At 39.8% G+C, this 26,868-nt stretch overlaps 2 protein-coding genes across 2 annotated transcripts in view; both read right to left on the reverse strand.

Moving 5' to 3' along the window:
- Nucleotides 1-3,688: 3,688 nt before the first annotated feature.
- Nucleotides 3,689-26,868, reverse strand: part of mapkapk2a (MAPK activated protein kinase 2a) — a 79,897-nt gene continuing 56,717 nt past the window's right edge. Inside the window, exon 11 of the mRNA XM_055222190.1 lies at nucleotides 3,689-3,699. Coding sequence (XP_055078165.1) covers nucleotides 3,696-3,699 — 4 coding nt within the window. The 3' untranslated portion in view covers nucleotides 3,689-3,695. The remainder of the gene's footprint in view (nucleotides 3,700-26,868) is intronic.
- On the reverse strand, nucleotides 8,231-11,113 carry il10 (interleukin 10). The gene is made up of 5 exons (XM_033966581.2): nucleotides 10,860-11,113; nucleotides 10,720-10,779; nucleotides 10,030-10,194; nucleotides 9,094-9,156; nucleotides 8,231-8,572 (listed from the first exon to the last, which is right to left on the reverse strand). The coding sequence occupies exons 1-5, from the start codon at nucleotides 11,031-11,033 to the stop codon at nucleotides 8,450-8,452; spliced, it is 585 nt and encodes a 194-aa protein (XP_033822472.1). The 5' UTR covers nucleotides 11,034-11,113; the 3' UTR covers nucleotides 8,231-8,449.

Genomic DNA, 26,868 nt, shown 5'->3' on the forward strand with positions numbered 1-26,868 from the left:
ACCACAACAACAGTGTAGAGCAGGGGTGTCAATCATGCGGCCCGGGGGCCGGATCCGGTCCGCCTAGAGACTTGATCCGGGCCTCAGCTGATTTGTAATAAAAATACACCCAGCAAAAATAGAATTTTTATTTTTAATTTTTCTGATTCCTAGTAAAATAGCATAATCTTCAAAACCATAATAATGAACTTTAATAAAACAAAGCTACGCTCAAAGCTAACGCACAAGCACTTAAATGACATTTTGAAATTGGCAGCTACTTAGGATATGATGCCTGATATTTATGCACTTGTGCAGGCTAAAAGATGACAAGTTTCTGGATCAAAAACAAAACACGACTAAATCCTATAAAATAAAAAGGTAAAATGCTGATGATTTTAGGTTGGATCTTTTTTTTTTTTTATGTGCACAATGTTCAAATCATTTCTGTATTAATCTGCACATGCTCTAATAAAATCAAAATGTTTTTTTTTTTTTGTTTTTTTTCAAAATTACTGTATTGAGTTGTACTGCACAAAAATGAGACAGTTTCAGGTTGTTCTTAATATTTTATAAAGGAACAGTTCTCTTCAATAAAAATATTTTACATGTTTCGCTGCACAAATGTTTCTACTTATTGCTAGTATTTATGCTGTGAGTTTTCTGGTCCGGCCCCCTTGAGATCAAATTAAGTCGTATGTGACCCCCCAGACCAAAATGAGTTTGACACCCCTGTTGTAGAGTAAACTGGTAGCCTCTCTCTGATAGCTTCCTCTTGTGTTCAAAATATTAAATACCCCGAGATCAGCCGGGTGTGCTGAGTGTTTAAGTCAAAAATCTCATCTTGCTTCATTCTCATGGATAATCTCGTGTCTCGTCATCATATTCTTATTCTCTTTAGATCAGTAGCTCTCAAACTTTTCACGCGAAGAAAAGATTTGGTATTCCGAGTACCACCAGATCTAAACCAGGTCTATAACAGGACTTTTTCAGGTCTACTGTTGGACTAAACCAGGTCTAGAAGTTCTAAACAAGATTATCCAAAGGAGGACCAAAAAGTGGATAAAATTAACTCTAAATAGGGCAAACCCACAAACTAAAGACCTGTCTAAGTACTGCCTGAAGCAAACAAACTCCCTGATCCACTCGCTCCTCTGCAAACACAAATTGTAAGGTTCCAAAAAGATCCTCGGCCTTCGCTCAGTCACCTTTTCTTTTCAAACCATCAGATAGAGAATCAGCTCCAGACTCTGAAACTGTCTGTAGAGTTGAATCATTTTACAAAAAAATTGAAAAAAAAACCATTTCAGATAATTAAATATGTCCACATCAGTCTAGTTAAAATGTACTGTTCTGTATTCACTGTAAAAACCTGCACATACTGTTTTTTTATATATATTGGTTTGGACTGTAGGGGACATTTTAATGTAATTGTATTGAAATCTGGTGCAAATCATCTTTTCTTTTGTAAGATTAATGAATTTGTACATCGTCCCAGACAAATAAAGAAGCAAAAAACAAAGAAAGGTCATTTTGCTTTTATGACTCCCCCTTTTGCATATTGATGAACGGAGCAAGCCCACCGCAGCCCTAAACTCCACGTGCGTCTTTTGGAAACCCATTATCACATGGAATAAATTATTTTCTGCACAGATTGGGTGAACTTAATGTTCCTTACGGTCAGTGCTGTAATTTCCCTTCTCAAAGACACCCACTGTTTTTTTGTTGTGTAATATATGCATAATGTGTGAGTTACCCTGTGCTCAGCTTAAATATGTAAAGATCCCCCCCCAACCCTGTTCTCGACCCACTGCACTGTGTTCACTTTCTCTCCATGACAAAGAACGGTGAAAGTGAAAGGATAATGCAGTGTTTTCAATATTGTGCAATCCTCCTTCCGCTAAACTGATGACACGAAAAAAGCCTTTTAAAGTAAAGGTCTTCTATATGAGCATGTGAGTACCGTAAATTTCGGATTATAAGCCGCTACTTTTTTTCCACGCTTTGAGCCCTGCGGCTTTTACAGCAGTGCGGCTTATATATGGAATTTTACTGGATAACGGCCCCTGGGGGGCGCTCTCTAGCTGTAAACGTAAAAGTGAGACAGACGTGGGGAAAGATTCTGCTCTGAAGAATTCACTAGTTTTGATTTTGAACGATCATTTTGCGCATCATGAAATGGATATGATGCCGTTTTTAAGATAAAGAAACAGAAAGGAAACAGAGCAGGGGTCGGCCTTTAACACGCAAAGAGCCATTTGGATCCACTTTCCACGTAAAATAAAACACTGGGAGCCGCAAATACTTTTTGACATCTAAAATGAAGATAACACTGTATAATAACAATAATGTAACGGAATAATGTAGGTTTTACTTTCACGGACAAGCCTTCTACACGTGGCAGATAAATATGGCAAAAACAACTTAAGTGCATTAAAAAAATGCAACTCACCAAACCGCTGCATCATGCATCGCGCTGATTATGTGATTATGTCTACTCTACTCCGCAGTTTCTTTAAAAAAACAACAACAAAAAAACTCGCAGCGTATCATTTTATCCCAGGTGCTTATTCTCCATGTGCCAAAGCAGTTTTGAAGGTTTCATTGCCTTATTTGCTTTTCCCGTATGTTACACAGAGCGGACTGTGCGCGTGAGTCACCTGCAGCGACAAACCCAGATTTTAAGTAGGCATTGTCTGTTAAATTTATCTTTCTTTTTCTTGGAGGTCGTAGTCTCCTCTTCTGGCTCCTCAGTTGTCCTTTTCCCCTTTGTTAAAAGCTCTCCAAAGACTTTTGTTTTGGCTCATTTTCACTCGCTTTTGGCTCTACTTTTGTGCGTCGTGTCTGATGTGTTATACGTGATACGTAACCGCGGAGACAAGAGCAGATAATATACTTGCTACTACATCAAATAGATTTCTGTGGCGATTTCCAGCAGGATTTTCATGATACATCTACGGACGAGCTTATTAGTGTGTCATTAGGGACGGGCCAAAGTTGCTCCTGACCCCTGTGCGCACAGCGTCTGAAAATCAGGGCTCTTTACGCAGGACTGTGAGCTGTGTCTGTGTTAGTTCCCAAGCCACGCAGAGCCGCAGTATGAGGCTGAAAGAGGCGCATACGGCTCCGGAGCCGCGGGTTGCCGACCCCTGAAATAGAGCCACTGCACGTGAGCTCGACATCAATGAATCCAACTTGGTCAATGTAAAAGACGACAAAAGTTTTCAGAGGAAATAAAAGCAGATTTTCCGTGTTGGTGCAGCTTTATTTTCTAAACCTGCAGATGTGTTCATCCCGTGTTGTTGTCGTGTTGGTGCCAATTTTCAGGCACAGTTTAAAAAAAAGTGTGTCGGTGCACCGTCTTTCTGTGTAAATATCTCATGTTACAATATGAAAACCTGCGGCTTACATTCAGGTGCGGCTTATATATGTACAAAATTGATTTTCTCTTCAAATTTAGCTGGTGCGGCTTATATCAAGGTGCGCTCTGTAGTCCGAAATTTACGGTAAGTATAGGACTATATATGTACAGCCGAAACCAGAAGTTTACATACACGATGACAAAAAGACACATACACCTTTTGTCTCACATGACATGAAATCAGACTAAACTCTTCCTGTTTTAGGTCAATTAGGATGAACAAAATCATTTATATTTGCTAAATGTCAGAATAATGAGAGACTTGCCCATGCGTTACACGAAGAAGCAGTGTGTTTCAGGTGTACCATCAAATACATTCAATACATCCACAGTTGTGCCTCTAATTAACTCAAATGTTGTCAATAAACCAATCAGAAGCTTCCAAAGACATGACATCATCATCTGGGTTTAAAGTCATAATAATCTTACTGTATGTAAACTTTGAAGACAGTAATAAAAATTGTCAAAAAAAAATCCTTCTCTCATTATTCTGGCATTTAATAAATAGAAATAATTTTGGTAATCCTAATTGATCTAAAACAGGAAAGGTTTAGTCTGATTTCAGGTCAGACAGTGAGAAAAAAAAACAAACATGTGTATTTTTATAAAGTATATGTGAACTTCTGGTTTCAGCTGTATATTCAGGCTGAAGAGTTGAATTTGGCGTTATGTTCATTGAAATATTTAATGTTTTGATCCTTGTTTTTATCATTCTATCATTACTGCATTGATACTTTGCACTGGCACCATAATGGGGATGTTCTGCATGTATGTCTATGGCAGAAAGTTCAACAGTTTCCAGTTTTGACAATGCACATGATAGTAAACACAACCAAAAAACAGTTTAAATAGAATAGAATAGAATGGAATGCATTTATTGTCACTATACATATGTACACCATACACATGCACAGCAAGATTAAAAACAACTCACCCTTCAATACAAACAGACATGGAACAATTAAAGCATTAAAACATTAAAACACCCCAGACTACAACTCTCAACAAGATTTACAGTGAATACTGCAGAGTCACATGCTGCACTGAGCAAGTATTGCACTATATTAATTATTGCACTATGTTAAATATTGCACTACATTAAATATATTGCACTGTATCAAATATTGCACTCAGACATATTGCACTGAATCAAATATTGCACTATATTAAATATGAAATATTGCACACAAACGACCTTATTGCACTCAATAAAAATATTGCACTATTTTAAACATTGCACAAGTCGGAGGTCAGTGCATACGTGAGTTCAACAGGGTTATGGCATTTGGGAAAAAACTTTTTTTGAGTCTAGTGGTCCTTGCTTTAATGGCCCTGTAGCGCCTTCCCGAGGGCAGCAGATGAAACAAGTCAAAGCCAGGGTGGGAGCTGTCCTTAATAATGTTTTTGGCCCTGCTGAGGCAGCGGGAGGTGTAAATATCCATCAGCGAGGGGAGAGGGCAGCCCATGATCTTTTGGGCTGTCTTGACCACCCTCTGAAGCCTCTCTCTATCCACCATGGTACAGCTGCCATACCAGACTGTAATACAGTATGTCAGCAGGCTCTCAATGGATGCCCGATAGAACGTGAGCAGCAGGCTGGGGTCCGATCCATATTTCTTAAGCACCCTCAGGAAGTGTAATCGCTGCTGAGCCTTGGTAATAGCTATTATGTTCTCAGTCCAGGATAGATTATCTGAGATGAGAACACCAAGAAACCGGAAAGTGTGGACCCTCTCCACACACTCGCCATTGATGTAAAGGGGAGCGAGGTCTGTGCTGTGCCTCCTGAAGTTGATGATGATTTCCTTGGTTTTCTTGGTATTCAGAGCAAGGTTATTCTCCGAGCACCAAGCAGTCAACTTCAGGACCTCCTCTCTGTAGGCCGTCTCGTCACCTTTTGAAATGAGCCCGACCACGGTTGTATCATCAGCAAACTTCACAATGAGGTTGCTGTTACTGGCCGGGCTGCAGTCATGTGTGTAGAGACAGTACAGGAGGGGGCTCAGCACACAGCCCTGTGGAGAGCCGGTACTCAGCATGCGGGTGTGAGAAAGGTGAGGGCCAAGTCTCACAGTCTGGGGTCGGTTTGTTAAAAAGTCTTTAATCCAGGCGCATATAGGAAGTGGGAAACCGAGGGCATCCAGTTTGGTGATGAGAATGTCCGGGATGATTGTGTTGAAAGCTGAACTATAATCCACAAAGAGCATACGCACATAGCTCTGCTGTTGTTCTAGATGGCTCAGTGCCGTGTGGAGAGCTGTGGCAATAGCATCTTCTGTGGATCTGTTCGCCCGATATGTGAACTGGTATGGGTCAAAGTCTGCTGGGAGAAAGTCCTTAATATAACGTAGGACCAGTCTCTCAAAGCACTTCATGATCACCGGTGTGAGGGAAAAGATTAAGATTAATAAAAAACTACAAAAAAGATTAAGATTAATAAAAAGCTACAAAATTGATTTAAACAAGACATTCAAGAGCCTGCATTTGATTTTCAACAAAAAGGAGAGAGTGACTGAAAAACTGTTGGCTAATGCTAGCTAGCTTGTGACTGTAATGTTATTTTCCAGGGACTTGTTTAACAACACAAGTCAGCTCACCTGTTGGAGTTGTTCGTGGTCAGATTGTGTTTAAATAAAACTCAGATTGAACCCTACAGAGCTCCAGACAGAGCAGTGCCTACAGTTAGCTTCAACCCCCCCAGGGAATATTGATGACATCAGCTGCAAAGTATCAAAAACTACTCTATTTTTTCATGGTTATTAAACATGTACAGCACTTTGGGGCAGTATAAATGTGAAATCACTCCTACGAAAAACATGAACTTAAGAGGTCACTTCTTGACCCTCCCGTGTCCTAAAGTGTGATTTAAAGTAACTGTAGTAGTAGTGACAATAGTTGTGTGAAGACTGGCCCAGTTTTACCGTCAGAGTACAGGAGCCTTGCTGGTAAATGTACTAGTAGTGCATTGGGTATCTGGTACATGCAGTGTTGCTGGTAAACGCGTTCAAATGCAGTGTGTGTTGTGGGCCATAGTTGAGGTTAGTGGTGACACGGCTCTGTCGGATGTGAATGCACAGATGGGAACTGCTCACTTCAAAGTCTGAAGTCAGTGTGGTTCAGCTGATCTGGAGTTAATGTTGAAACTAAATATCGTTTCAGGTAATGTTGGGTGCAGAATGTGCAGTTAGAGTTACTTCACTCTGCTCTTCATGGCATATTTGAAACTCCTCACTGTGTTCTCTATGAAAGTGGGTTGGCCATCGCGGTCTATCAGAAGAGTACAGCACTGGATGAAATGTATCTGTAAGAGGCTACTTCAAAAATAGCCAGAATCCCTCACCTGCTTGTTGACACCGGAACATTTAATCCCAGATCACATGACTGCATAAGGCGGAGGATCAAAACTGAGGCGGGAAACAGTTTTTTTTTTATCTGTTCTGCTTCACAAAAATGGCATACACTCCAAGGAAAAGCAAAAGTGGATACACTGGTGACACAATAACAATTTAATAATCTGGCAATTAACTTTTATTTTTGAATGTTTTATATGGACTTGTATACTTGTTTATTTCATTTGTTTTTCTGTTTGTATTGTATTTTAAACAGTGCACCCATGAAAAAGAGTCTAAGTGCTTCCATTGGGTTCCCCTGTATAAAGTTATGGCAAAGCTCTTATAGTTGTCTAATTATAAGCTTACATGTGCTCATTTAAGAGCTTATGGGTGCTAGGTGTATATGAGTATATGAATCACAACTACTACAACAAATTGTGAGTTTTCAGATAAGAATGAAATCTTGAATCAGGTTTTCAAAATTGTTTTTTCTTTTTTTTGTCTTGGCCTACAGGCCTACATGGTGACAATGAAGTATGCCTTTAGTGTAACCGTCACCTTGTGGACTGTGGGTGAAATGGCGGTGAAGAGGAGGCAGGACATTCTCTGCTCTTCACCCCCATTTCACCCACAGAGCTGAGAATCCAAGTGACAGCAGCAGATTACACCACTGAACTACCAGGCAGCACAAGAGTACTTGTATTAAGAGTGGAAGTAGTAGTAACAGTGGTAATAGTAGTAGTAGTAGTAGTAATAGTAGTAGTAGTAGTAGTAATAATAATTATAGTAGTATTAGTAGTAGCAGTAGTAGAAATTCTTTTTCTAGTGCACATTTGATTACCAGTAACCCCATAATTATGATGCATAAAGCATTTAAATAAAATAGCAAAAAAATGCAATATCCTGTATTTACAAAACAAGTATTTTTATTTATAAAAATAAATACACATTTCTGTGTAGACTCTGCACACTTGACTGGGTGACAGGCGCGTCGGAGGAGGAGCACTTGACCTGACAGGTTAAGAACACTCCTGCACACTGTCTTTTTCTTCATTCACTTATATTCACATAATGTTTCAGTCCTTCTGACCTTCCTCAGGTCTGAGGACAGCCCCTTCCACTCCCCTTATATAAGTTAACAGAAAGTAATTAACCAATCACAACAGTGAAAAAACATACATTTACAACTTTGTGGTCTAATTGTAAATGTATGCTTTTGTGTGTGTTTGAATAAAAGTGAATGAAGAATGAGACAGTGTGCAGGAGTTTTCTTAACCTTTCAGATCAAAAATAAATACACATAAATACAAAAATACATCTTTTACTTTCAGCGTAGTTCAATAAATAAATGTATTTGAAATGAATTTGAAATTCTAATTGTCTAAAACTATAAGTCCCATAGGGACCAAAGAAGTTTAACGAGAACAGTCACTGTCCATAAGAAAAAATGGACTGTGTGAGGTTTGTTCAGGTAGAAGATGCTGAAATGTGATGGTCGTTCTTCATGTTCAGCCTGAGGAGGTCTATGCCAGGGCAGATAAAGCTCTATCATGTAACTTTACAAAAGGTCCATTCACTGCGTGCAGATGTTGAGAGGAGTCGTCTGGTGTTAAAGTGACTTCTAGAGCCTGGACAGTTCATTCTACACAGGCTGAAGATGGGCTGGGGTCATGGGGTGACAGGATCATGGGGTGAGACGGGGTCAGACTTGAAGATTTCAGGAAGAGGAAGAGGAAGAGGAAGCTGCACCGCGATCCCTCTTTGAGGCCAGGTACTTCTCAAAGTAGTTGAAAAGAATGTCCAACTCTCCCATTGCTTTAAACAGGCCTTTGCTCTCCATCTGTGAATTAAAAAACACTCAATAAGTCTGTCTTTATATACACATATTATAACATACAGACAAAATTGTGTTTAACTATTTGTAATATTGTGCTGAATTAAATAAACTATGTAACTAAGTAATGTTCTGCCTGTTCTATCAAAACAGATCACTATCAGGGTCAGTTACAATGCTAATTTACATTACTTTTGACTAGACAGAGTTGTTTACAGATTGGACCTATACTCTCTGATATATATATTTTGGATCAATCCTCTGCCCTTATATCATATCAGCACAAGTCAGTAATATGGAAGCAAAATAATCTAAAGCTAAACAGTTCTGGCACTAAACTGGGACTAAACATGAACTAGACCAGGACTAAACTAGCACCGTTCTAACCAAGACCAAACCAGGGCCTAAACTAGACTAGTTCAAACTACTCAAACCAAGATAAACATTCTGAATCCTAATGGTCACCGCTGTAACTGTGTGAGCGTTAAAACAGCGTGAATTTAAATAACTCATACAGCTGGACTCACCTGTGTGTAGGTGGAGTTGAGGTTCCGAATGTCAAACTGCTTCTTACATGAAAAATAATTCCTCTGCAACAAAACAAAAACAAATCAGAGTTCCTCAATGGCACATCATCATCGTTGTGTTTTAACATCTGCACTTCCACATTGCGTCTTGTGCAAACCCCGATGACGCACTAAGGAAGGTTCAACGTCTGACGCTCGGCTGTGACGTAGGGGTTGAGGGCTCGAGACAGAAACGTGTGCACTTGTTTTGAAATTACGAATGCAGATGGAAAGGAGTGTTGTTTAAAAAAAATTACAACTAGAGTTTGGTGTTTGGCTGTAGTTTAGGGCCTGTGAGGGAAAATTACGTCACAATTTTGAATGAATATTTTGCTCCTATTTCTTTCAATTGAATATTATTGTTAAAGGTGCACCGTGTAACTTTTCTGGGAGTGGTAACTTAGCCTGGTTGGGTCGCTTGCTTGTGTCCATAGAGATAGATAATGCCAGTTTAATGCCAGATTGTGAAATATTTCAGGCAAAGCAATAACATCTCCGTGGAGACAAACAGTTAATGACATTCCACCAGAAAAGCTACATTGTGCAGCTTTAATTATTATAAAGTGTTCATATTTGTACAGTGCATTTTGGACTCAGGACCACAGTAATATATGTAATACAATTTTATTTATTTATTTATATTTTAATTTATTTTATATTTTTAGGACCCAATTTGATTCCTGATTCCTATATGATTTTTTTTTTTTACTTGTTTTTTACATTTTATAATCTTGTTTCATCATGTGTTTTTAAGTCTATTTCTCCGCACATATTTGATATTTATAAACTATATTCGAACTGTATTTTCACTACTCAGCACAGCTATATAATAATGTGGTTTCTTTTTGTTTTATGCTCGTAACAGAGTGCAAACAGCGGAACACGTGGGTTACTTACACATTTGGTCACTTCGCGTTTCAGCTCGTCAAAGATCTGCTGTATAGACTCCATATAGGGCCGTAGCGTCCTTGCGTCCTCAGTGGCCACCGCGAGCGCGCTGGGCAGCACCGTGCGGAGGTAGAAGCCCAGAATCCCGTCCATAGCTTGGCACGCGAACGGACTCTGGAGGAAAGAAGAACAAAAAACAAACAATCAGTACAAATAGCGCCGTGTTACGACAGTCAGTGTTGTAAATAGCTGCGTTGCAAGTGTCTGAGTGCCAATGTTGGAACGGGAAATGGCTAAATGAATTGATTTTTAGGCCCGCTTTTTACGCATGACGCACGACTTGGAATGACATTGAGCCATGCTGTTTAGGTCTGTGTTATCTTAAACGTTATGTCAGTCAGTGAAGTCCGATTTTTTCCCTAGAATTTGTTGTTTACTTTAGATCGTAAATATTAGAACAACAAATTTACTCTGTGCGTAAAATCCCCCCGTTAAACACGTTACCTTGACTGGGTGGAATAGCTACTTGGCCAGTAAAAGAATTGCAGATTATTGGCAAATTCAATGTTTTACACAGTTTTACACACACAGAAATTCTCGAGTCTCCTCCCTCGTGAAACTCCAAAGTGCACAAATCTGCAACTTTTTCATTTGGCATTTTAAGGTTTTCGTCTTGCACTGACAGCTACAATCACTCACATTGAATGAATGCTCCACGGAATCGTCCAGCAGCACCGTGTCCAGCTCGTCATTGGCTTCCTGTGAAGAGAAAGGCGTTTTAATTTGAATGTAACCCGTGCGTAAAAGTTTGGAGAGCTTTTGGCACGGCGCGCACTCACGTAATAGTCGCGGATCTGTGAGTAGTCCTCTCGCAGTTTCCTCAGTCTGAGAGGGAACCCCTCTACAAAGCGACAGCATTGGTTATTGCAGGTGGGATTGCCTTGCACTTGTCTCGCGAGAACCAGAAACACGGCGAGGAGAGACGAGATGATGAGGAGCGGCCGCGGGTGCATCTTTATCGGTTGCTGTCTGCCCCAAATGGACTAAGTGGACAAAAAGGCGTAAGTAGTGGTTGAAATCTCGCAGAATGGAAGATTTGGGCTCTGAAACGCTTTAGAAAACTGCACTTTTCTAACATAATTTATAGTGGCAAAGGGTGGAGTTTGACTGGAAATGGTTAACGTGGGAATTCACAGGCAAAGGAGGGGCCTCCTTTGACACGAGCCGAAAATTGTGGTTAAATATTTATCTTTTTTTGCTCTTGGTTTTGTAGTATCAGTTATTCATAATTTCATTCATCACTGAATACTCGTTATTGAGAATATGCTGATCTATGCAATAATCTAGTGATTAGTAGTAGATGATTAGTAGATGTCATCTCCCTATGCATTCGCTTAACATCACGTTTAACTTAACTTTAGGTAGTAGTAGTAGTGATTTAAATGTGCAATCACAAGAAAAGTCAAATTATTTTACTTTTTAGTTGTAGATTTGTATTCATTTATTTTTGTAGCCTTGTTCTCATTTAAACAAACAAAACAAAGAAACACACATTTTTTTATCTGTATTTATTTATTTATTTATTTATTTATTTATTTACATATGATGCAGAAATGGGCTCACTTTTGACACTTTTGTATTCATGCCTTTGCTTATGTCAAAACACCTTATATTAAAATGGCCTGTGTAATATTCAGTCACGATTGCATCATTTTTTGTAGCACATTTTCTATTTAAAACATTCACTGAGAAAACATCACACATAAAAGGTCATACATATACACTTAGCTGTTTTATTTCACATTCCAACCCTGTTATAATGCTGATCTATTATCATAACATACCTGGGGTTTTGTTTAAGTATTCCTACATATGTAAGTGTAGAATAACATTATGATTGTGATGTGTTGTGAACATAACTGCTTATCACTGTCTGTCAAGTGTATTCATTTACGTGTGAGACTTCAGTTTTGAGGTGTTTGGTGTCTGCTGGGGTCATTTTTCTTTCTCTCTATGACACAGACTGTTCCCGTAACTCCCCTGTGAGTTTGTGCCCAGGGTGAAGTAGACACTGTATTTCTTATTATTATTCCCCCCGAGAGTATAGTGGTTTTATCAGTCAGTGCCATCGAGAGACAAGCAAATATCTATGTGATTGATACATGGGTGAAGTGTCTTGCTCAAGTACCCCACAGCAGTTTGCACAAGACCAGCTTTGATTTGAGACAGGAAATTTCCAGTTATAATATTGAATGCAGAAGATAACATTTTATTACTCAATATATTTCTGTATGCTTTCTAGGTAGTTTTCCATTTTAATGCCATACAGTTTGTCATTGGACTATAATTATTTGGCCATCCTCTAAATGACCTTTTCCATTTTGTGATGTCAATAGTTGATAATCAAGGAAGTGCTCCACGAGTTTTTTTTAAGTCTTTAAAGTTGCACCATGTAACTTTTTCTGATAGAGCGTCCACCATTTTGTTGTTTCCATGGAGATGTTATCGCTGTGTAGGGCTGATTTGACTTTGGAAAAATGTCGAATTTTGATTTTTCTGACAAGCATTACGATTAGATTTGAGATTATGTTTTAACAAAAGTGTTCTGTTCAAAGTTCACAGGGCATCTGACACACAGGGAGGGCATCTGACACACAGGGAGGGCATCTGACACATAGGGAGTTCATCTGACACATAGGGAGGAGTTCATCTGATGTCATTAGCTGGTAATCAAGGAAGTGCTCCGCTGGTTCCGCCGCCTGCTCGCTTTGCCTGAAATGTTGCATAGTACGGCATTTAACTTATCTGTTCTCTGATCTGTTATAATGTTTCATCATTAAAAACAGACCTGGAGTTGTGTTTTGTTTCATTCACACACGTTTAACACACAAACCTGCATATTTAGGCTGAGTTCTTCTCACAAATTGGAAACACCGTGTGATGTCATGTTGTGAAGTGCTCCACTGTGTTTTTAAACTCCACACACCTTCACTAGAATCATTTGGATCATTTCAACCCTGGAATTGCTGATCTCTATCGAACAAAACGCAAAATGCAGCTGTTAACTTGAATACTACCACTTCATGACATCATAAGGTGAAACAGAGCATTTTGAGGTTTGGAGATGTAACAGACTAATAATAAAGTGTTACTCAAACATGTGTGAATGAAACAAAACACAACTCCGGGTATGTTTTGATGAGGTAACAATAGTATAACATGACTTAAAGCTCACATTATAGAGTAATATAGGACTGTGTTTGGCAAAATGGGAGATATTGTGAAATTTGCTAGAGAAGATTTATTTGTTCGCTCTTGGTCAATATCGGGGTGAACCATGAGTGATCTCTGTGTATGGTCTGTACGGGAACTCCAGCTTCCTCTGACCTGGGTCAAGCAGCACTGGGTGATAATTTAAGGTTTATGTAACTGTTTTATTTTTACTATGTTGGAAGTATGCCAGTCTGGAGTAGTTGCATTACCATAGCAATATGTATGAATCCCCTTAGTGAGTAAATATTGCTCAGTCTTTAGCAGTGTTTTATGCAATATGATACTGTACTGCCTGCTAAATGTGTAGAAAAGGTATACTTAGAACAGGGCCTACTACTTTTAAAATAACTAAAAATAAAATAAATTAACTTTGTGTAGTCTTAAAAATAATTATAAAGTTATATATTTATATATTATATTTGTGGTTAATTTCACATTCACTTTCAGTATTTCACATATAAATTGTTTGTAAGCTACTATTTATAGCCACACCTGCCCCGGGGAAGACCGATAAGCCAAAACAAACCTGCCTATGTGCGTCATGAGCCTCTCCCAGCACCGGCAACACTCACCCACATACCACATTCATTCAGTGGGTGAAGTGTCTTGCCCAACGATGCAACAACTGTTTGCACAAGTACGGGGAGCGTTTGGCACAGAAACCTTCCAAAACAAAGACAGATAAGCTACATAGTTTTAATGCCATACTGCCATACATCCCAAGCAAAACAGTGGCATCTCCATGGAGACAAGCAGGTGGCTGACCCGTCTCCAGAAAAGTTACACAGTGCACTTTTAATCAACTTTAAATCATTGTTTACACTGAACCTTTAAGCATAGTAGTAACATCTGGTTTTGGAGTAGTAACATCTGGTTTTCTTCTTTATAAGACCCCATGAGGAGTTATATTTAGGCTTTTGTAGTAAAATAATTATAGCACCAAAATTGTGAAACCCAACAACTTCACATAAATCTCAATCCGTAGATGCTTTCGAATGAGTCAGAGAGAGCTTACTATAAAAATGTAAATCCTCAACCTTTACTCCAGGCTGAGTAATGAAAAAGGCAAAACTGGTTTGTCATAATGAACTTGTATGTAATTTTTGCGGTGAGTGACAAGTCTCAGTGGTTTGTTTATTTGCACTCGTGTGAGGAGGAAACTGCTGACAGATCAAAACGGACCAGCATTTAACAAATGGAAATGGAAGTGGGTTGTTGTGGTAAGATTCGCTGTATTAGTTTTCTGCTGGGGCGTCTGCCCGGCACTCCCTTGAAGCTAATGTTTTGCGTACAATGTTATAATATTTCTCTTCTTGACCTTCCCTCCATCCACCCAGATCCACCCACCAGCTGGTCAGCTGGGAATAAAACCCTGGAGCCACCTCCAGACCAGTGACCAGTGCATCCTCCACTGCACTGACCTTAGTTCATCTTAGTTATTTTTTATATTTATTTTTGTATTATCTAGTTATTTAATGTGTACACATTTTTCTGTATTTTTTTTTTTTTATAAATATTGTTTACCATTTTGGACATTTCTCCATGTTCCTGTTCTACGCCTGGTTCTACACCTTTCAGTTACCTACCAACACCCGAGACACAAGTGGCTCATAACAGATTGGGAGCTCGTCTCTTTGGTAATGTAGATCATTTTGTGTGTGTGAGTGTGGCTGTGTGTGTCACTGTCGGGTGGTGTTATGGGTGAGTGTGGCTCCTGTAGGGTGGTGCTATGGGTGAGTGTGGCTCCTCTCGGGTGGTGTTATGGGTGAGTGTGGCTCCTCTCGGGTGGTGTTATGGGTGAGTGTGGCTCCTCTCGGGTGGTGTTATGGGTGAGTGTGGCCCCTGTCGGGTGGTGTTATGGGTGAGTGTGGCCCCTGTGGGTGAGTGTGGCTCCTGTCGGGTGGTGTTATGGGTGGGTCCTGTTTGTTTTACACACATATCCCAGATTAGATTAGATTAGATTGTGGGGGATCTATCTTGGTTAATTTACTTCATCCACTCTAAGGGGCGCCCCTTGTTTAATTTTTTTAGTTTGTTATTCCCGGGGTGATCCTGGGTGGAGCTGATTCTCAGTTGGAGGCTTCACAGTGACCTCGAGCTCAGCAAACCCCAGATGACATACAAGGTTACTCAGGGCGTATGTGGTGCGCCCTGAGTAACCCTGGTGGATGGTATGTGTGTGGAGCCAGTGTGAGTCCTGACTAGGGTGACTCCATCGGGTCAGTTAGGGTGGAGCTCAGCTGTGAACTCCTTGTGTTTGTAGCTCAGATGTTGGCCCATCTACATCCTTTGATAACAACATCTGCACTGTGGCCGACAACCTGCAACTTTTACTGTGTTTTCAAGGGTTCCCATCTCCACCCGTGTGTGGTGATGGAGGCCTATATCCTTCTGAAAAAAAAATAATAATAATATTGTTGTGCTGGGCTCTTGATGTTGTGGGTGTAGTTTTATGCGGGGGAGGAGTTACAGACTAGTCCTATTTCTGTGCTTGGCCTTTCCTCCCCCCGTCCAGATCCACCAGTGACCAGTGTGTCCTCATTATTTTTGTATAATTTATTTTTTGTATTTTACAGTTATTTCATGTCTAAAATGTTTCACAGTATAGCATTATCTTAAATTCAACGACTGAATTACAATAGTTTCGAGTTGTGTTAAATATTAAAGATTCACTCTGTAACTTTTCTAGTGGGGTGTCTTGCCTGGCACCTGATTGTCTTTGTCGAAATGTTATTGGTTTTCCTGAAATGTTTCGCAGTATGGCTTTAAACTTAAAATACACTGAAAAACATGTCTTCTTACTCTGAGCAGGGTCGCCTCTCCACAGAGTTACACATCACTGTCTCGTTCCCATAGCGATGGTTAAACCCGGACTAAACGTTGAACTAAACCTGAAGAAGAATAAATGTTTCACTGTACAGCATTAAACGTAAGTTAAACTGTTTATGTGTTATTTTTTTTGCTGATGAATAACATGAAGAACATGCAGTGAGTGAGCGGGGTCGCCTTTCCACAGATGTGAGCTGTAACTTGGTCTGGTGGCGTCACGTGCTGGTCTTAGGTCACTAGTTACGTAGTGTTCCTTCAATTTTAAAATTGACCATGCGACTATAAGACTGCTTTAAAACACCACATCAAAACTGGAACTAGACCAGGACTGAACCAGGACTAAACCAGGACTGAACCAGGACTGAACCAGAACTGAACCAGAGCTGAACCAGAGCTGAACCAGGACTGAACCAGGACTGAACCAGGACTGAACCAGAACTGAACCAGGACTGAACCAGAACTGAACCAGGACTGAACCAGGACTGAACCAGGATTAAACCAGGACTGAACCAGAACTGAACCAGGACTGAACCAGGACTAAACCAGGACTGAACCAGAACTGAACCAGGACTGAACCAGGATTAAACCAGGACTGAACCAGGACTGAACCAGGACTGAACCAGGATTAAACCAGGACTGAACCAAGACTACATTAGGACTAAAACTAGGCCAAACCAAATCTACATAAAGACTAAACTGTCCTCAGACTTAAAGCTGTGAGCTCTAAACACATCTGTGCAGTGTGTGTGGTATTTCCTAATATTGACCAATAGGGGGAGTCCTCATTGAGAATTCTGTCTATTCACTGTTTCTATGCAAATGTGTGATGTTTTATGCAATACTGGTGGTGGTGTTTTTTATTTTAATTGAAGGGGGAAGAATAAAGCACATTTTACTGGCAATGTAAATATTTTGGGCCAGTTCCTTCACACACTGTACAGAGTGAACGCCTTGTGTGTGTGTGTGTGTTTGTGTGTGTGTTTGTGGTTATTAGTAGAGCTCAGATGATGTTAAATAGTTATTTCTACTGGGCTTTGAGAGATCCTTTTTTTTGCAGTTTTTTTTTCTCAGATTAAGGTAAACATTTTTGAAAATAAAGACATTTTCGGATCACGAATTAGTAAAAGTAAGTATCAGTTAGAAATGCATGTATCTCAAGTAACAGCAGAACAACCTGGTATAAATGAACATTCCTGGGCCTTTTTGGGTCAACTACAACCAGTAAATAGTCTTATATCATCAGTTTATATGGTCCGCCGGGTTATCAACTGAACCGATATTTGGAAGCCGATATCTCTCATCAAACGTGTCAGTACCGGCTCTGATATGTGACACCAGTATTTGATCGGTGCCTCCCTGTTTCAGTGAATAATTTTAATGTATTGGTCTGACACAGCACTTTTCCAGATCCTAAAAATCACTTTAAATTTTGTGCGTTATTTATTGCTGCCCTGAGACAGACTGATGGAAGTGAAGCTGCCGATCTGTGCCATGGGCCTCACAGACGCCCTCAGATCTGCAGATAAAATGATAAACAGTCACTCACAGTTACTGGCACCAGGACCGGAAACATCCTGTGTATTTAGGTAGAAAATGTTTTGGAGGTGATTATCTGAACATCAAGATGTTTCAGCTGCCATCCAGATATTTCAGCTGACACCCAGACGTTTCAGCTGCTACAGACTTCTCAGTTGACACCCAGACGTTTCAGCTTCTTCCCAGACGTTTCAGCTGCCACCCACCCAGACGTTTCAGCTTCTTCCCAGAGATTTCAGCTGCCACCCAGACGTTTCAGCTTCTTCCCAGACGTTTCAGCTGCCACCCAGACGTTTCAGGTGCCACCCAGACTTTTCAGTTGACACCCAGATGTTTCAGCTGACACTCAGATGTTTCAGCTGCCACCCAGACGTTTCAGCTGACACTCAGATGTTTCAGCTTCTTCCCAGACGTTTCAGCTGACACCCAGATGTTTCAGCTTCTTGCCAGACGTTTCAGCTGCCACCCAGACGTTTCAGCTGCTACACAGACTTCTCAGTTGACACCCAGACGTTTCAGCTGCCACCCAGACGTTTCAGCTTCTTCCCAGACGTTTCAGCTGACACCCAGATGTTTCAGCTTCTTGCCAGACGTTTCAGCTGCCACCCAGACGTTTCAGCTGCTACACAGACTTCTCAGTTGACACCCAGATGTTTCAGCTGCCACCCAGACGTTTCAGCTGCCACCCAGACATTTCAGCTTCTTCCCAGACGTTTCAGCTTCTTCCCAGACATTTCAGCTGACACCCAGACGTTTCAGCTTCTTCCCAGACATTTCAGCTGACACCCAGACATTTCAGCTTCTTCCCAGATGTTTCAGCTGACACCCAGAAGCTATTCTACCCAGAAGATTCTCAGGTCTGAGACGACCGCGATGTTCACGTGGACCAAAGTCTGATTCTTCTTTAAGATTATTTAAGTAACATGCTGCAAACTGCAAAATCTGAAGTGTGTTCAAAAGGGCCACGATCTGAATGAAGTGACATGTTTTTGCTGTTTCATGTCATTTTAGTAGTCTTATAAAAAAAAATAAAAAATCTGTTCATAATCAGATTTTGATCAAGCATGAAACCAGAAGTGTTACATACAATGACAGCACATCATTTCAGACGGCTTCCAGTAACATACTTATTCTTACATTTTCTCTGCCTGACCGCAGCTCAACTATGTTCTACTTTAAATCTATTTCAAACACTTTTCTGTTGAGACTGAGCTCGACACTTTCATGTGTCGCCGAAACAGGTCAGACAAGCAGGCACCTCTATGTAACATTCAAATACTGGGGTTTACCAAATTACCATATGTATATATATATATATATATATATATATATATATATATATATATATATATATATATATATATATATATATATATATATATATATATATATATATACTGCTGACGCAGACACACACCTGGAATCCATTTTATATCATAATAATATTACATAATACTTGTGTAGGGCTTTTCACGACTCAAAAACACTTCACACAATGCATCACACTGAGCCCTTTTTGGTTTATTAACTGGTTTTAGGTGTAGGATCTAGCAACTGAAATTGAGGAACTCATTCTGTGGTCTGTATGGTTTGCTAGGTTTAGAGCTGTAGCCTTGTCATGATACTATTTTTTTTTTTTTTTTTTTTAAACAATAGAATGTATTTTTCATCCATACTGGTCCATGGGTGTATACTAGTCTATGTGTCTTATACTTGTGAAAGATGTGACTTTTTACTGTTGACACCTGCTCAAATATATCAAGAGTATCAAGTTTCAATACTGGTTTTAGTATCGATTAGTCTGGTTTTCAATATCAAACCAAAATCTAAATACAACCAATATAAACTGTGGTTGTGTCCTGAGGCAAGACATTTGACCCGCGTTGCCTGGTGTAAATGTGGTGTAAGTGCCGGCGGGGGCGATGGTGCAGATCGGCCTCTACACTGTGGCAACAACTGTATCATAGCACCATGGTGTGTAGTGAATGAGAAATGTAAAAACAAAAACCCAAATCACAATATCATAACATTTTCACATAATTTATACCATTTAATTTCTTTAAGTACCAAATATGTTCTGTGCAGATATTTTAACAAACCCAGCCACAAAGCAGAAGCTAAAAGGTTTTGCAATCATTAGATCTGTAGGACAATATTCCAATAATACTCTTCCAGTAGTAACAGTATTTCTTATGAAGTGGTATTTCACATCACATCAATACGTTTGCACATTTGTCTGTTAAGAGGATTTTTGTAAGTGCAATCAAGTCTTGTCTGTCCTCATACACTTTTGTTTTCTCGTATTGTTAGTTGTCGAGTCCTTTTAGTAGCTGTTCTACGTAAATATGTTCCCGTAAAGCTGAAGCTAAAGATATGTACTCCGCTTCACAAGTAGAGAAGTTGTTTTCTTGTTTTCCATGAAGCTGAAGTTCTACATCTGTCTGTTTCATTTGATGCATCACAGTAAACTGTCAGGGAAAGTTTTTCGGTTGCATTTTTCTTGAAGTACAGTCCTTGTTCTGTTGTACCTTTTAAATACCTGAATACACGTTTCACTGTATTCCAATGTTCCACAGCTGGTCCACTAAAGTGTTGAGAAAGTTTACTGAAAACAAAGCTCTAGTACATGTGGATAAGTAAATTAAACGTCCCACTGCGTCTCTGTACTGCTAGTTTCAATTTTTCAGCATTTTCTGTATAATCCAGTTTTGATTCACAAGGAGTTTCTCTCGGTTTACAATTTTGCACGTCAAACCTTTGCAATATCTTTCTGACATATCTCTCCTGTGACATTTTGATTAATCCGGTTGATTATCTAGTCTGTTCCAAAGAAATGTTTCAGAGTTACCCAAATCTTGCATTCTGAATTAACATTCTTTTCACATCATTCATTGGATTTTTATGAGTAGCAGCAATAAAGATGTCATCTATTTGACATCATCTGACCATGTATTTCCTTTGTACACATACAGTGACCTGCAGCATTCTGTACAAAATCATTTTCACATAGATAAGTGTGTGGTACAGTATTCCAGTTTCTGCCTGATTGCTTGAGTCTTTCAGTCGACATACCAGTTTTTGAGTGTTTCACCTTGTGGTTGTTTTAAATAAATCTCACAGTCTGTAGGTACATGCAAATACACTGTCTTTACGTGCGTTTGGTGCAAAATCAAGTCCTGCACCGCTCTCTGCATAAGAGCTCTGGCACTTGTCATATCTGCTGTGGGTGAGAAAGTCTCCTCATGTATCCTTTACTAACAAATCTCGCTTTGTATTTGTTAGATCCATCTGTGCCTGTTTTCAATGCATCTCCCTCCTAAAACTTGTTTAGATTGTGATAAGGGACTCATTTTCCCCCTCAGAGCATTTCCTCATCCATGGCATTTTTCCACAGAACCGACTTGGAGAACGTCACTGCTTCCTCATACGTTTTTGAAATATCTCACAGACAGCTCGATAACAAAAATCAACACATGTTTTAAACTTGTCCATTGAATCGCCCTCAGTCTTAAAATCTTGCAGGTATCTTGGTTTCTATTTAACTCTGGGTGGATTTCTTCTCATCCCTGTTGCAGCGTTTATCTCTAGCTGCTTAGTATTTTCAAGTTTATCTAAATCCTCAGAACTACTTTCAGGTTGAGTTATGTCCTCATCTTTCTGGTCTGTATCATAGATGACAGTGTCATAGACACTGTCTCTGTTTCCATTGCCATATCCTTCGTTCGATTCTACAGTTTGTTTTTTCTTTCTTTTTCTCTTTTTGCTTTGGCTGTAAATTTCACCAACCTGTGCTTCTGGGTGTTGTTCACTTCAGGGTAAAATATGAGATTGGATTATTTTTTTTATCGTAGCCAATAAAAATACTCTGCTCCCCTTGATATCTCTTGCTTGTAGCTAAAATATGTAGATCCAAACTTTTGCATTTGTGACACGTTTGGTAACTTTCCTGTTAATATCTCATGCAGTTTTCTTTGTCCGACAATTATAACACCTGTTTGTCACGTGAGCAGCATGGTTCCATAAACAGTCTGGTAGCTTGCTTTCTATCAATAAACATCTGGTCTGTAGTAGCATCAACAGTTGGCAAATAATACAGTTTTTCATACTCGTGAATTTTAAATGTATTACCGTCTTTTGTAATCATGTGACTTTCTCTCTTCTTGAAGGTCACAGTTGCTCCTCCATTGGCTGCTCTGGCCACAGCAAAGATGTTGAGAGGATAGGAGGGCATGTACAGAGTCCTGTAGCATGAGCCGCCATGTTGCTCTCGGTCTTGCACCTTGTTAGCTAAACTTGCACTTTGCTATGCTAAGTAGTTCCTTAGCTTGCATAAAATACTGTGGTTACTTCTTCAAGAATGCACGCTACTTCACGTTCATGGTCGAGTTGTTCTTCTGCCCAAGTCTGTAGTAGTCTACATCCATACTTTCTCGGCTTCTCTGTTGGTGCATCAACTCTGCGTTACTGCGTGTGACTGAGCCCATAAAACTGTTAAGGTGTTTTGGACAGAAGTATTTCTTCATACCTGGGAAAAATGATTTTTGACTAGGTCGAGTATTTAGCCTTTGTGTGGCATATTTATTTAATACAACTTATGTACGGCGCAAGAGCGGCCTACAGTGTGAGCGCCATCATGAGAGGAGAGGGCGACATCACATCCTGTCTACAAAATAAATGTCTCTTTTATACAGGGAGTAAGAGCGCTACTTTTATCAACAATACTTAATAATTAAATGTGTTGAAACCTGATACTGATTTGAACAGATACCAGTACTGACAAAATGACATTATAGGTTAAAGTGGGGCCTTACTGTACATGGTCTAAAGCTGCATGAACGGAGCAGCTGGATAGTTCCAGTGTTCTGTCAAGCTTTGTTCCCCCATCGAGTTTGTATCTCTACAGGTTAAGGCAAATTATGCGAACCATAAATCCCTTCTGGAGATGCATGTTAAAATTTCACAAAGAACTAAAGAACATTTCAGCTCATGATTCATTATCAGCTTATCCTATTTTAGTTTATAAATCTTATATATTATAAATCAATGAAATCATACTTCGTAAAAACATCCTGAACAGAAGGTCATAATGTAGTGTTGCTGTTGATTTGCGCAGTAGTGCACTGAGCATGTGCAGTAGTGCACCGAGCATGTGCAGTAGTGCACCGAGCATGTGCAGTAGTGTGGGGACACATCTCTCCAGTAGATGAGTATGCTTACATATAAAGGCAATGGCCACATGAGCCAATAACTACTCTCTGCACAACATTAAATGCACTGTGGTGGGGTATAATGGTAGGGTGTAATAGAGGGGTGCAATTGTGGAGTATAATTGAGAGGTATACTGAGGTATAATGGAAGGGTATGACAGTGCAGTATAATTGAGGGGTATAACAGTGTGGTATAATGGTGGGGTTTAATGGAAGGGTATAACGGTGCGGTATAATAGAGGGGTATAACAGTGCAGTATAATGGAGAGATATAACAGTACGGTATAATGGAAGGGTATAACAGTGCGGTATAATGGTGGGGTATATGGAGGGGTTTAATGGAAGGGTATAACAGTGCGGTATAATAGTAGGGTATAACAGTGCTGTATAATGGAGGGGTATGACAGTGGGGTATAATGGTAGGGTATGAAGGTGGGTTAAAATGGTAGGGTATAATTGTGGGGTATATATTGTGTAACAAATGTAGTTCATGTAAAAGACTAAAGACATTTGCTCCACTGATGCAGCCTCTACTAGGGGTATTTTGTGCATTAGGAGTGGTAAGACTGGGCCTCTTGTTTTAATGTGATTTCTCTTATAGGCCCAAAAGATCTACATGATTCACATGTACTTTAATTTAGTGACAAATATTCTAACGATAACTATTATCTTAAACATGAGTTTTAGATAGTAGTTCAGAGTCAGACATTCTCCGTCAGTTATCCATTGTGACGTATGAAGTATTTTAAAGGTTAATGATGAGGACTCACTCTAATACACTGTGTGTATTAGAGTGAGTCATTTTAGCCTGCCACATTTTTCCTCAATACAAAGATATTTGGTGGAATTATTTATAAAACTGACATCACAGTAAATAGGTTTTATAAATGTTTTGAATTATAATAACTATCCCTGTTGTGTAGTTGTAAACTTGTATTCATATGCACTTTGTAAACTAATACTTTAGACCATGACACTGACTGAAGCAGATATCGATACTGACAAAATTACATTATTGGACAAAGTTGTGCCTTATATGGTTTAGAGCTGAATGGAGCTGCCTGGATAGTTCCAGTGTTCTGTCAAGCTTTGCTTCATGTTAAAATTTCACAAATAAACAACTAAACATTTCAGCTCATGATGACGATTATTAAATGTAGGTCTATATTAGTTTATAAATCTTATATATTATAAATCTATTAAATCATAAATTGTGACGGCCATAATGTAGTGTTACTGTTGATTTGTTATAATAACGTCATGACAGCATCATTTTACTAATTTCATAGTTTAACTTTTGACCTTGATTAACAAGGCGGATAATCTCTGGACAACATTAAATGCACTGTGGTGGGGTATAATGGTAGGGTGTAAGAGAGGGGTGCAATGGTGGAGTATAATTGAGAGGTATAGTGGAGTATAATGAAGGGGTATAATGGTGGGGTACCATGGTGGGGTGTAATGGTGGAGTATAATGAAAGGGTATAACAGTGCGGTATAATAGAGGGGTATAATGTGGAGTTTAATGTGTAACAAATGTAGTTTACATAAACTACATTTGAGCCGAATGACGTTCGCTCCTGTGATGCACACAGTCTCTACTAGGGGCATTTTGTGCATTAGAAGTGGTAAGACTGGACCTCTTGTTTTAATTGGATATCTCCTATAGGTCTGCCCAAAAGATCTAAAACTGATGCACATGCACTTTTATTTAGTGACAAATATTCTAACTATTAGCTGAAACATGTGTTCAGAGTTAGACATTCTCTTCAAGTGCGTTGCAGTACGATCCTCGCTATGATGTGTATTTTAAAGGTCAGTTATGGGGAATTCACAGGCACCTATTTATTTTTGATTGTTGTTCCTTTTTATTGTCTCTGTGCAGCACTTTGGAAACAATTTGTTTATGAAATGTGCTATATAAATAAAGTGGATTGGATTGGATAATGTGTTTCTTCAGATTTATGCGTGTCCCAGCAAAATTATAGTGAGTCATTTTAGCTGGAAACGTTTTAAATAAATGTATTTTTCCTTAATGCAAAGACATTGGGTGGAATTAGGTTCAAAAATTACACTGCAGAAATAGATTTTTATCGTTTTGCATTATAATAACTATCCCTGTTGTAAACTTGTATTCATATTCACTTTGTAAATCAATAGTTTAGACACTGTTAAATACTTCAGTGGTGCAGGATTTACCCTCTATTTAAAGAGTTGACAGTTCAATTCCTGCCCGATGTTGTGTTCATAGGTAACGATGCACATTCCAGTTATTACATACGATATTGTTGGCTGTGAGCGGAAGGGCATCTGGAGTGAAAGCTTGCAATTCACGAGGATTTTTACTTTTAGTGAATGTGTTGTTCTTGTAGAAATGTGCTTAGCGTTAGACCTGTAGCCTTACACATACACAGGCAGAACATGCAAACTCCTCAGAAAAGCCCCACTCTGTCTGGGAATAGAACCCAAAACGTTAAGGCAGCAATGTCTCCTTAGGCAAGACATTTCATCCACTTCACCTAGTGCAGATGTGGAGTGAGTGGTGGAAAATAATGCAGTGTAAAGCAGCACTGTGTCCATATGCTCTGTATAAATCAAATTCATTATTGTGCAGAATTCCTCTTGAATGAATAAAACATTTCTCTAGGCCTTATTGACCCTAGAGCCTCGTGGGGTGGAGGCTGTTGATTAAAAAGTGAAATCAGTGGCTAAATTAAATAGGAAGAGAACTGTCAGCTGACCACGGCAAACACACACACACACGCATACACACTTACAAACACATACATATACAAACACATATACCCACACATACATACACACACACACACACACACACACGCTCGTGTAGAGGGTCAAGAAATAGATTGGATTTTATTTTCAGAAATATTGACGTACAGCATTGTGGCCCTCCTCTTTCACGTTAATGCATTATAAAAATACCTGTCCAAAGCGTGCCGTTTTTACGCTACAAATACATGTGCAGAGTGCGGGGGCTTCTGTACTCTGCCTTTGCGTTGATGAGGTGGAGTCTACTGCAGCTGTCAGCTCCAGCTTTCTCCCGTCTGTCAGCTTTCCCATTTTTATTTCCACCTTTTTACGCCTCGCTCAAGGTGTTCTGACCACCAGGGTGGTAATACTTTATACCCTGTTAGGTATACTTCAGTAGTGCAGGATTTGCCCTCTATTCAAAGGGTTGGCAGTTCCATTCCTGCCTGAGTAGAAGGGAATCTGGAGTGAAAGCTTGCAAATCATTCTAAGGATAAGTCGTTATAAAGTTTCAATAAGGATGCAACCTGCAAATTAACAATTGGTATCAGTGTATCAGTGTTTTTATTTTTGGTGAATGTGTTGCTCTTAGATCTATATCATTACACATACACAGGGAGAACATGCAAACTTCTCACAAAAGCCCCACCCTCTGGAAATAGAACCCAAAACATTATGGTTATGAGCCAAGGCACCAATGGCTCTAGTGCATACTGTTGTTGTGTCCTTAGGCAAGACCATCCATCTTGCCTAGTGCAGATATGGATATGGATACAACTGGTGTTGAATATCCATCCATCCATTTCCCTCCTCCTTCCATCCTTCCGCTTATCCGGGGCCAGGTTGCGGGGGAAGTAGTCTAAGCACGGACTCCCAGACTTCCCTCACCCATCCTCCAGCTCCTCCGGTAGGACCCCAAGGCATTCCCAGGCCAGCCGAGAGACATAGTCCCTCCAGCATGTCCTGGGTCTTTCCTCGAATCCTCGCAGTGGGACATGCCCAGTGCCCATCCTAAACAGATACCTGAGCCACCTCAGCTGGCTTCTTTCAATGTGTAGGAGCAGCGGATCTACTCCGAGCTCCTCCCCTATGATCAAGCTCCTCACCCTATCTCTAAGGGAGCGTCCTGCCACCCTGTGGAGGAAACCCATTCTGGCTGCTTGTATCCACGATCTCGTCCTTTCGGTCATTACCCAAAGCTCATGACCAGAGGTGAGGGTAGGAACGCAAATTG

This window comes from Periophthalmus magnuspinnatus, chromosome 5, assembly GCF_009829125.3.
Source record: "Periophthalmus magnuspinnatus isolate fPerMag1 chromosome 5, fPerMag1.2.pri, whole genome shotgun sequence".
NCBI classification, from domain to species: Eukaryota; Metazoa; Chordata; class Actinopteri; order Gobiiformes; family Gobiidae; genus Periophthalmus; species Periophthalmus magnuspinnatus.